This window comes from Perca fluviatilis, chromosome 19, assembly GCF_010015445.1.
Source record: "Perca fluviatilis chromosome 19, GENO_Pfluv_1.0, whole genome shotgun sequence".
NCBI classification, from domain to species: domain Eukaryota; kingdom Metazoa; phylum Chordata; class Actinopteri; order Perciformes; family Percidae; genus Perca; species Perca fluviatilis.
Genome location: NC_053130.1, coordinates 35,039,465 through 35,052,424, shown reverse-complemented (window position 1 = coordinate 35,052,424; position 12,960 = coordinate 35,039,465). Strand labels below are relative to the sequence as shown.

The following is a 12,960-nucleotide window of genomic DNA, read 5'->3' as shown; positions in this document are numbered from 1 at the left end:
AAGTCTCTTTTAGACCTTAGTGGTCCCCTAATACTGTATCTGAAGTCTCTTTCATATAGACCTTAGTGGTCCCCTAATACTGTATCTGAAGTCTCTTTTATATAGACCTTAGTGGTCCCCTAATACTGTATCTGAAGTCTCTTTCATATAGACCTTAGTGGTCCCCTAATACTGTATCTGAAGTCTCTTTTATATAGACCTTAGTGGTCCCCTAATACTGTATCTGAAGTCTCTTTCATATAGACCTTAGTGGTCCCCTAATACTGTATATGAAGTCTCTTTTATATAGACCTTAGTAGTCCCCTAATACTGTATCTGAAGTCTCTTTTATAAAGACCTTAGTAGTCCCCTAATACTGTATCTGAAGTCTCTTTTATATAGACCTTAGTGGTCCCCTAATGGCCGGGACACACATAGCCGACGGCCGACCGTTGACAGAAAACCCCGTCGATATGATCAGTCGCGTCCCCGAGGTCCAAAAAACTGCCACAGAACAGACCAGAAAGACGAGAGGAGACGAGACGTAATACACCTCCATAACAGCAGGCAGCGCTAATCTGTATTGTTGCCCAAGAAATGAAAACCGGCAGCTGATTGGACGAACGCGTCACATGGGTTTGTTTTCTCCGGAAATTGAAAGCCAGACTGTCATGGCGGCCGTTCAGAATACGATCTCATATTGTACTAAAATAGTTCACTGAAACATTTTAAGAGAGAAATAGGCCGTGCAGTTGCTGAATCTGTCTTCATTTCAGCTCAACAAAGGTCAGTTTAAAAGATTTTCATCAGATTTTGAGAGACTGTAGTCACCTCATTCCGCTCGTCATTTCCGGGTGAGCCCGATTTCCCTGCCGCCGACCGAACATGTCAGGTCGGCCAAAATGAACGCCGACAGCCCCCCAGACGGACGACGGCACGGGACACACCGAACAGATTTGAGTCACTGACCTCGCCAGACTGTCCCACAGCCGATAATCGGCCTGATGTGTCCCGGCATTAATACTGTATCTGAAGTCTCTTCCCCGAAATTCAGCCTTGGTGTAGAATTCCAGCCACTAGAGTCAGTCCCACAATGAGCTTTCCTTAGGATGTGCCATTTCTGTGTCTGTAGCTATTGAGGAGGAGAGAGGGGGGGGCAAGTGGAGGGTGGGGGTGTGGCCTTGACCAACTGCCACTTTGCTCGTTTGAAAGCCATGTGTGTATGTTTCTCTCTTTAATGGGTGGGCCAAATTCTCTGGGCGGGCAAAGCAGAGAAAGGGGAGGTAACCTTTCCCCTTATGACCTCATAAAGGCCGTTTTACAGTTGTGCGGAGGCTCCACGCAGAGCTTTCGCCGTAGGCTACATAAGTGGCCTGATGTTTATACTTGTGCGCTGGTCTGTGCGTCGAGTCGTCATGTGTGTGTGTGTGGGGAGTGGGTGATAGAGCGAGGGAGAAGTGAGAGAGTGACGGAGATTCGCTTCGGAGCGACTCTAGAGTCCTAGTGAGAGAACCAAAGTGTCTCCCCTGTTCTTTCTGACCACGGTGGGAAATCTGGAGCAGGAGAAGTTAACCCTCTCCTTGATCTCATGTTGTTTATGGAGAAGGAGAACCAGGAAATGAGTTGGGGGAAATGCAACGCTACCAAGCCACAGCCGAGCGACGTGTGTCGCCGCGAGGTGTAGTTACATTTTTCGAGAGGTGCGCGTCAGGCTACGGGGTAGGGTCTGGCGTAGATGCAGAAGGGTCTGCGGGGCTACGCCGTTGATTTTATGCACGACTATAAAATGGCCTTAAGGAGTAAGATTCCTGATCGGCCCATCTGAGCTTTCATTTTCTCAAAGGCAGAGCAGGATACCCAGGGCTCGGTTTACACCTATCACCATTTCTAGCCACTGGGGGACCATAGGCAGGCTGGGGGAACTCATATTAATGTTTAAAAACCTCATAAAGTGACATTTTCATGCCATGGGACCTTTGTACTTCCGTTTACTTTGTTGGGAATTGCTCTCTAAATAAGGGTTAATACAGCACCTTAGTTCTTGTTTGTACAGCATTTTGGTCAGCTTAAACTGTGTTTAAATGTGTTCTAGAAATAAACTTTACTTACTTACTTTACAAGAAACAGGGTTTAGAGAGCAATTCTCAACAAAGTAAAGGGAAGTACATAATCCTTGTGTTGTCCTTCGGGTCACTGGGACCCGAAGGACCACACAAGGGTTAAAATGTTTCATACAATTCAGCATGAAATGTACTTGGTGAGATGATTAGAAGTCATTTTTGCGATTTCTACAGATTTTACAGTACCAGAGCAACTCAATTCTATTGTTCCTCAAGACCTGAATATCCCATTACAGAAACGTTATCATAGAATGGCAGCCTCTTCTATAAACAATGTGCTCTTGCGGCAAACGTGTGTAGTTTTTTAATCTGACCTTGCTGGTTCACTCATTCGCTTTTCCTGGGTATGTAATGTTTCCCTTAAAAACGTCCTCCTGCCTTTGCCCTCCCTTCCTTGTCGTGTCCTTTCTGACCGAGAAACTGGTTTTAGTGCCACCATCTTGCCAGCCATTAAGCAGCTTTTAGTCAATAAACGTTGTCCAAGAAATAAGAAACAAGAGATGCTACTAGGAAGTATTCTTATCCATCAATCAGTGGTGGTTCTAGACCATTTCAAATGGAGGGGCCAGGCTGGGACCACATGTGATTTTACGGGTACCAAATATATTAAGCACAAGTGTTAGATACCACCAACCCTCCATAGGTTTGGTTCTACAAAAGACCAACGATACACACATAACAATAAACACAAGAATATTCAGTGTTAACCTACATTTTATGTATCACTGCACATGAATAATATCCCCTCTTTGGGGATAAAGCTGTGGTTAAAAATGTATGAAAATATGTTCCATAGTTAGGGGGGGTCAAGGCTTAATATTAAGGAGGCACTAGCCACCCTTGGCCCACAGCTAGAACTGGCACAGCCATCAATACCTAGGTGGAATCCTGTAAAGCTACACACGCAACAACCATGTCTGACATGTGGAAGGACGTTACTTAATTGTCCCACTTATAAGGACTTTATTTAATATATGTGATAAAAAAAAAGTTGTAAAAACGTAAGGTCACTAAATGTGCAGCTTTCATTTGCTCTGTAAAGAAGTAACGTTAAAGGGGTGATAGAATGATTATATAGGGTATTTCACACTGTTCCTTATGGTCTCCTAATGGGGTATGTAACATTGGTTGGGCTGAAAATGGCCTGGTTGATATTTTATTGGCCCTTATGCATCCCTGTGTTTTGGCCCTATTTGTAACAAGAGCTTTTCTTCCAAATATGGTATGGTCATGAATATTTAGATGAGCTGCGCGCTGATTGGTTGAGCGACTTGCCATACACACATATTAGAGCACGGCTTGGTTGGGCGAATCCCCCAATACACATACATTAGAGAAGCGACAGAATCTCATATTCCAGACACTGCAATGTTTCATTACCAAATTCACTTCTGAGACTTTTTAAGTGAGAAATCAACTATATAAAGCTGAAATATGGGCCGTTTTACAAAATTTGATGGCTAATTGCAAATTTGGTAAGACGTGTCGGACTTTAGGAGCTCCACACAGTCTGGCCAGCGGCAGCCTGCTGGGCTCCATACCCAGGGCAAAGTCACCCTTTGTGGATACTGCACTACGGGGCTCCGCGGCCAGCTGCCGGCATAACTATAATATATTTACCGGTTTGAATTTCGTCACGCCACTTTGATTTTAAGGCATTTTTATGAACGTGAGGCGTCTTTGTAGGACCAGCAGCTGCTTGCTATATGTCCCATTCATTACAATGGGGAAATACCGCAGCTAGCTAGCTACACTGTCGCCATAACTAAATTATATTTCGGAGTGTCTATTTGCACCCCCGGTACGAATAGCCTCGGCCACACAGCTGAGCTATTTACACCCTGTGACGTAACAACAAAAAAACGTTGCTCGCGTGCACCGAAATCATGGCGGACGTTCATCTTCCATGACCGCAGAAACTGGCATATTAGGGAAGTTTTGTCTCTAAAGTTTATAACAATTGAATTTCTAGCGGAAAATGGATACTACAGTTGCGCTTTCTGTCTTCACTGAAAGCATACAACCGTTAGTTTGTTAGTTAGTACCTATTTTTTTGTATACAGTATGGTTACCTAGCAACCGAGGCTTGAAGAAAGCAAGTGGTAAAAAGTTGTTCAACTTAATGAAAGAACTGCTAGGTGAGTGGTTAGTGTGCTTGCCTCTGGTATGGGAGTTTGGAGTTTGATTTCCCTGTGTTAAAATTTGGATTGGATAATTTGCATGCAATTGCGCAAGTCAGGACCCGCGAACGCATATTTTTTTTTGCAGGGTGGTAGGGGAAGACTCATGAATAAGCCTGCTCTGGTTGGGTTGGTTAGGTTTAGGCAAGAGGAGTGGGATGGTTATGGTTAGGGTAAGAATGTCAGGGCGATAATATTCCAAAAAGGTGTAATACATGAGTAGTATGGATAACTGTGTGTAAATATATGCCAAGGTACTGTAAATGCACAGGGGTGCAAATAGCATACACTTCTAATTGTACCAGGGGTGCAAATAGCATACACTTCTAATTGCACCAGGGTACAAATAGCATACTGCTAATTGTACCAGGGGTGCAAATAGCATACACTGCTAATTGTACCAGGGGTGCAAATAGCCTCACCCATTATATTTACAGTTTGAATTTCGTCACGCCACTTATACAACATCATTCCCCAATGTCTTATAAAGCTAACCGTTGTGTCCGATTTGATTTTAAGGCATTTTTATGAACGCGAGGCGTCTTTGTAGGACCAGCAGCTGCTTGCTATATGTCCCATTCATTACAATGGGGAAATACCGCAGCTAGCTAGCTACACTGTCGCCATAACTAAATTATATTTAGTTTGAATTAGATCCACGCCACTTATACAACATCATTCCCCAATGTCTTATAAAGCTAACCGTTGTGTCCGATTTGATTTTAAGGCATTTTTATGAACGCAAGGCGTCTTTGTAGGACCAGCAGCTGCTTGCTATATGTCCCATTCATTACAATGGGGAAATACCGCAGCTAGCTAGCTACACTGTCGCCATAACTAAATTATATTTAGTTTGAATTTCGTCACGCCACTTATATTACATCATTCCCCAATGTCTTATAAAGCTAACCGTTGTGTCCGATTTGATTTTAAGGCATTTTTATGAACGCAAGGCGTCTTTGTAGGACCAGCAGCTGCTTGCTATATGTCCCATTCATTACAATGGGGAAATACCGCAGCTTGCTCACTTTCGCATAACTAAAGTATATTTACAGTTTGAATTTTGTCACGGCATGAATATTACAGGTTCCTCAAGGTCTTACAAAGCTTAGCTAACACTTGTCCGATTTCGATTTTGGGAATGTCAGAGTTAGGAGGAGGCTAGCTAGCTCTCATTGATGGACTCCATCTCACCGCGGCTCTATCAATGAGACTCGTGGACAAGAGGCGTTTATTTCCCCGATTGTTTGTTTAAATAACTCAACACACATACCCATTATAAGATTTACTGGAACCTGCGGGCTGCGGTAAAAGATTGCGGGCGTAACAAGCTCGCTGACAATGCGGTCAGGGGCGCGATGTAGCAACCCAGGCAGCACCAACACCGGCACTAAACTCCGACACACAGTCGGAGAAAATTTGCAATTAGCCATACTTTTCGTAAACCCCCATATTTGAGCTTTATATGGTTGATTTCTCGCAAAAAGTTTCAGAAGTGAATTTTGTAATGGAATAGCAGAGATCTGCGTGACCTAGCTAGATTCAGAAGACTACCTGATCTCAGGTCAGTTGTGTAGCCTATGTAAATGTTGGGGCGTGACTGTTCTCTTAAGGTTCCGGATTTTGAGATGCTTGCGTAAGCAACTAGCTTTGTTGGGATTCGCCCGTTTTCAGAGGCAGTTTCAAAATATGAGATTTTCATAGTAAAGGGGTGTCAGTGGGACTTTGAGCTTCTATGTATGTCCCATTTACCCACCGAACTGTCGTTATTCAACTATGACAGGGTAAAATCGGTTTTGCATTCTATCACCCCTTTAACAGACTTGATCAAACTTTTGTTTTGTAAAAAATGTCTATTGGACATGTGCTTTTATGTTTCAATTCTGTTCATTTGTCTCCTCTACTTCACTTCTCTCCCTTCATTTGCTCACTTCTCTCCCTTCATTTGCTCACCTCCTCCAAGCTAGCCTCTTTCTAATAGAGAAGTGTGATGGATAGAGGAGAGCACAAGAAACGGAATACACCCCCCCAGGGCTGGACTGGCCATCTGGCATACCGGGCATTTTCCCGGTGGGCCGACGCACTTTTGGGCCGAATCGCTGATAGGCCTTTTTTTATTTTATGGCCAGGCCGGCCCATAAAGAACTCACAGCGGCCCATTGGTTAATTTTCTTTATTGGCACTGGCCTGACCCAATCAAATCCAGGAACCCCCCTTCCCCACTCTGGGCCGCAAATTTATGAATCCCACTATGGCCACGCCTCCCGGCCGTGAGACACGAGCTGTAAAATAGTTATGCTGGAAGTTTAGCATCCACGTTAAAATGGACATTGACTACTAAAGTGCAAGGGAGGTGCAGAGAAATTACAGGAGAAAAAGATTAAGAATCTACAGGCGGATTCCTCAAAATGTGCCAAAATGTCTGACTCTCAGCTTTATTGTAGCTTTTGGGAAGGGTTATAGTTATGGTTATAGTATTTAGCAGACACTTGTGTCCAAAGCGACAAAATGTGAATCTTACAATAGTTCAAATTAACAGTAAACTGTTTTAAAGTTGCTAAGCCAATATTAAGCAAAATAGTAATATAACAATAATGGCAACACAATATCAAATATCAATAACAAATAATAAAAATACCATAAATATACAAATCATAACTCTAAGAATGAATTCATTATTTAAAGGTGCAATATGTAATATTGTGTGTAATACTGGCAGCTAGCGGTTAAAATAGTTACTGCACTACCAATTCAAAATACTGGAGAGTCGTTTCCCCCGCCCCCTCCTGCCCAGACTCGAAGTTCACGGGGGTTGCCAGGCTGAGACCGTAGCATTCACAACAACGTTGCTAGACACTTTTCTCACATAGCCAGACATTACTCCACAGCACAGCGGAGTAGCTAACGGTAGATGCTAGTCTCACATAGCCAGACATTACTCCACAGCACAGCGGAGTAGCTAACGTTAGATTCTGGCTATATTGACAGTCATAAAAGCCCGTGCTCACGCGGAGCTCTGTAACCAACTGACAGACACACTTTTTCGGCTTAAAATTACAGTATGAACCGCTAAAAACACAACAACCTCACCGTCCTCTCCACACGCCAGTCAGGCACACTTCCTCGGCTTAGAATTACAATACGAAACGCTAAAAATACCACTACCTTACCGACGGAACACACTTCATTGGCTTAGAATTACGGCAAAAATCGCTAAACACACTGCAAACTCATAGTCCTCTCTTTCCGATTTACAGCCCCCCTCTCGTGGCTTAAAATAACTCACCGTTGTCGGCTCCAGCCGCTGACGAGGCTACACGCTGTAAACAGCCGTGGGCTGCTTGCCTGGTTCTCCGGTAACGTTAACAGGTAGCAGGGTTAGCATGGCGGCGTTAGCCAGGACCAGTCGGGATCACTTTACTGGCTGTGTCTCAATTGTTTTTGCGAGTAACCAACTCGGGTACTCTAGCTATATAATTCAATGTGAGAACACTAAATGTTGAAATGACAAAAAATGCCGCCCTAGTAGCTGTGATAAATTAGCCTGAAGCTAATGCTTACCGGTTCAGGAGAAAATAAGCCAACTCTGCGTCCTTTTGGGCTCTAAGCTGTCTCCATCTTTCAAATACATCTCCATTATTTACCAGGGGGTTGTTATGTCTCAGAGGTCCGTTCCAGGTAGGAGGTTTAACAAACTCTGAGTCTAACCCTGATGTCTGAGTTGATTTACCCTGAGATGGGAAACTCTGAGTTTTCGGTTCCAGAACAGCTGATTTGAGTTGGTTCAATCAACTCGGAGTATGTTCACTCAGGGTTACGCGCGTGCACAAAAGGCAGTATGAATGGAGCCATGATTCTACGATTCACCATGGTAACAACCACAAACAAACGGGTCGGCGGAAATACTCATGCGCACAAACAGCGAGTTTGAACATGTATTTCGTTAAAAAAGCAAGACAGCGGCTGCTGCTGCAAAAGAGAGAGAATTGGTGTGGGAGAAAATTGCTGCTCGAGTCAATGCGTAGCTACACATTCACAGTGTATTAATTTCATATTTAATCACAGTTAACTTATAATATTACTGGTGAAAACTGGAATTGTATTAGGCCTACACCTATAATTTCATTTAGGTGCAATCCTGCGGGCGAAAAAGTAAACTATACTAATCCCATGGCTGCTGCAGCACCATGATCATTAACAGAACTATAATGTATAATGATGTATTTCTTTTTAATGGCTCTACTGTCCAGGGAACACTACAAAAAAGTTTAAAAAACGTTTCAGAGCGAGTCACACTTTTCTGATTGCTCTGCATACAGTGGCTTAGCCTACTATTAGCCTACAGTATGATCCGCTACACTGTTGTTAAGAAAACTGCTGTTTGCAAAAAACGTAATGCGACACAAAGAATCTGCTGGGATGTTAAAGCCTGTCCACGATGGCTGATGTTAGTGATATGAGGACGGATGGACTGTGATAAAATATACCTCTCAAATCGGTTATGTGGAAATGAAAATACATCTATAGTCGGGATTCAATACCGACGTAAACTCTCTGTGAATTAATAGGCCTACAGCTTTTTCATCAATGGGATCGTCGACAAAAGGACGTGACATGTTTGAGAAAAAAACGTTTTATAATCTGCCAAATATAAACCAATACGTTTTTTTATTCATGCAGATAAAACTGCATTAAAATGCGCCTGATACAGACTGAATGAATGAATGAGGAAATGAGTTTCTCCTCCCTCTCAGTGGGAGGAGACTGAGAGAAACTCGAGGTTTCTTGAAGAAAACCTGCTCCCGACCAGGTTAGGTTCACAGACTCAGTTACCATAGTAACTGACTCCGAGGTTAAGTTACCTCTCTTTCTGGAACGGAAAACCCAGAGTTTCCCTCATCTCAGGGTTAACCAACTCAGAGTTTTCACTAAACCTGCTTTCTGGAACGGGCCTCGGGTAGAATCTATCTCCATTGATCCTGTTTGTTTGTTAGCTGCTTTCATGGCTGTACTAACGTTACAGCTGTAGCGCGCTGGGTTTACGTTTTTACAGGTATATCTGGCAACCCGGCCTGGCTGTCAAACTGGGCCGTTGATAACAACACACAGATCAAAACATAAACATAAATTCCGTCACGGAATGTAAATTTCAAAAAGAAAAAATACTGAAATTAGCATTGTTGTCAGAAAAGATAGTATTTCAGTTTAACATGTTTCCTTAATATCTGATGAGGCATTGGTGTCATTTTTGGATTTATTACAGTACAAATATTACATATTGGACCTTTAAGTGTAAAATCAACAGATAAGTCTTTAGACCCCTCTTGAAGGATCCAAAATGATCACATGAACACAGAACACTAGGCAACTCATATCATAGAATGCACGCATATTTTAAGAGCACTGTCTGCAGGGAATGTGTCTGACCAATCACGGTGGGTGTGGGCCGCCTGGGCCAAAAAATGCCAGGGCCGATTTTTTGTCCCAGTCCAGCCCATGGATGTATTAAGAGAACCAGTCCAGCCCTGCACCCCCCTTATCGATGCAATTGCGTGACGTTAACCTAGCTAGTTAAGCTAAGGTAACCTAGTTAAATGCACCGAAAATATAATATGTGACCATGACGGTAGTATAGAGAAAACAATTATTTAAAGTAGAAAGCCACTTTGCCGATTTGTTTTATTGCATTTGGTGGATGCATTTTAATAATAATAAAAAATAAATTTTTGAAGCACTTGAATGCAGCACTGACGACTAGCTAGCTAGTTAGGCTACTGGTAGAGCAGGTAAACTAGCTATGTAGGCTAACTTTAGCCTACCGTAAGTGCAGAAGCTGAAGTTAGCCAGCTAAAACACATAACCGGTTGTTAACTGTTGCTGTCGGTGCATTTAGTTAACGTTGACATTAGCATAACTTTACTGCTCGGGCTGTGCAATGTCGTGTTTAAGCATGGAAACACGGTTAACGTCAACGTTACCAGATAACCGTGAACGTCTTCTGGCTTGTGGAAGAAGAGCTCGTTCAGAGCTCTCTCTATCTCCTCGGGGACTCTGTTCACCCGGTAAAACTCTGCCGCTTCATTTTTAATGTCGTAGAAGTCCTTGGCTTCCGTAGAAACCCGGCTCATAAACCCTCGGTAAGACATTATTGCCCAGGTGTCATCACTGTCACTGGACCTGCAGTCTTTGTGTTGTCTGTTACCATGGAAACAGCCCATTCAAGTGACAGCGGGAGCCCAGGAAATCCGAGTGACGTCGCGCGCTGTCTCCGTCTTTCGTTTATGCCTATGTAACGTTTTGTGTAGTTTTATATATATCATGTGTAGGCTGTTTGCCATCTCATAGCCTAAATACAAGTTATATGGATAATGACTTTTCGTTCCATGTATTTATTGATCATGACAGGAAAGTTGTGGAATGTTTGCTGCCATATCCTGTAGGCTTCTGTGACCCAAAAATATGCAAAATAAAAAATATAGTCTATTTATGGAATTATAATTGGCAGCCTATAACTGCCCTTTGTAAACAGTAAATTATGATTTGTAACTGTATGTTTGTGGGTGTGATGATTGAAAACAAGTGGCTGCCTGGAAGGAAGAAACAAAGTAGAAAATAAAAAAATAAAGAGAAAACACATAATTATATAGCATATTCTTTAATGGACTTCCATTAGATGCTATTTGTGATTCAATAAACAAGATTTGAGGACATAAATATTAACCTTATCAGCCACACTGCAAACATTTGCATACGTGTTGGCCTTTACTTCTCCCCAGAAGCTTTGACAAATGGCATGCAGCAGATCCCTGTACTGTGCAGACAATGGTACTGGCACGTTTGCATGGTTTGGGACCTCCCACATGTTTCTGGGGCCTGTTGATGAGACTGGTCTCTGTATCACAAGCAGCGCTATACTTCAGTTAAACATAAGCTGCAGTTGTCTTCCTCTAGCTCAAGGCTGCCCAATTTAAGTTTGGCCCGTGCTCCCTTTGTTTTGGCCTACTATGGCATTTAACATGCTCATGCTTATTTTCCTATTATTTTGAAAGTGCTGTAAAATCCCAATGACTACAAAACGTACATTTTGTGCCGATAAAAAGTGATTCATCTGAGTTTTACTGCAATGTAAACCTCCCTGTAAATTAAATACATACGTTTTATCTACGAAGAATTACATGAATTATGGAATTCTTCAACATCAACATTTATTTTTGGCCCATGGCCTTCCATCCAGATACATTTTGTCCCTTCATATGAAAGAATTTGGGCACCTCTGCTCTAGCTGGTCTCCCTGCTTCCAAAAGGACGGTGTTCTGCTGCAGGAAATCACCACACTCTTTAACAATAAAAGAATGGCTCTTGGCATACTAGGAGATGTCACTCAACTATACAGCTCTCAAGGTGAAATGCAACAAAACAAGTTGTTGGATGGAAAAAAAGTGTATGAAGTTACTAAACATACAGTGTATGAAATATGTACAGTACCTATCCTATATAAGATCCAGGTTTATGCTTCGAAATCTCTGCCTATGAGTATGGGATATATAAGGATTTGTTCTGTCTTTACTGATTTTTTTTGGTGATGCTCTGAATCTGTCCTACTTTTTTGTTGCTCTTGTTTGTTTGATTATACAATAAATAATTGATTTAAAATTAATTAACCATGTTAAAAAAAATTATTAAAAAAACTGGAGTAGCTCTTAGGTTGGGAGCATTATCAGGCTGATAACGGGCCAGTATTGACCAGCGTTGTCCAAATATCATGGAAGTTTTCCTCTGCAGCAGGACACAGATGTTATAAAGCACATGTGTTCCTATTAATGATTGTTCAATTGTTTTTAATTGAATATTCTTTTATTTAAAGGAATACTGCCTACCAATGGCTCCAGTTACATGATTGTTAAAATTCAAATCATTCCTTTCCCTGGACATCTTTCCATGTGATGGAGCATTCAGTTAGCCTACAGCAGCCGTTTCCCCCTCACACGCTCCAATAGAAACAGTAACACACAATATAGCCTAACACTTGAAATAAAATAATAATGACAATATCAATACATGCAATGACAATCGCACCGTGCTCCCGCCCTCGTAGGTTGCATTTAGCTGTACGTGGAAGGCCCTAACCCCCGGCGACAGTGTCAAGTTATTAGCAGGCTGTGAATTGGACTCCCAACCATTCAATCTCACCACTGATACCCACAAGGCCATGCGCGCTCGGCTGAATTCCTAACTGTATAAGGATTTGTCAACAATAATAGGCATAACAAACGGAAGAACATGTCGGCCTGCCTGCCCGATGAAAGGGCTGCTGGGAAAATATCTTCTTCCCTTTGTAATTCAAGGCGATGTTCTTTATTTTCAAAGAAAGGCACTAATAGACTACCAATAATGATAACAATAGGCCTAATAATAACAACAACAACAACAACAATAATAATAATAATAATAATAATAATAATAATAATTTTGGCCCCAGCAGAAGGTTTCCAAGCCAAAGAAAAGGAAATGTGTAACTAATAGCGTCCAGTCATTTCCTCCGTGCATGCGTGCCTGGTTGGTGAACACTTCCCCCCCCCCCGAGCTGAACCCTTGAACTGTCTGTGACCCTAATCACCCAAGGGAGCCCGTCACACCCCCACAATGAACTCTTGACTTTCAAATCCTATTGGAGAGATAAT

At 42.4% G+C, this 12,960-nt stretch overlaps 1 protein-coding gene across 2 annotated transcripts in view; it reads right to left on the bottom strand.

Annotated features, from left to right (window-relative positions):
- The window catches only part of eno4 (enolase 4), a 38,896-nt gene extending 28,399 nt beyond the window's left edge, over positions 1 to 10,497 (bottom strand). The window contains exon 1 of one of the 2 annotated variants that reach the window (XM_039782993.1): positions 10,258 to 10,497. In XM_039782993.1, the coding sequence (XP_039638927.1) occupies positions 10,258 to 10,497 (240 nt within the window). The remainder of the gene's footprint in view (positions 1 to 10,257) is intronic. The other variant, XM_039782994.1, reaches the window with a different exon arrangement.
- Between the last annotated feature and the right edge of the window lie 2,463 nt (positions 10,498 to 12,960).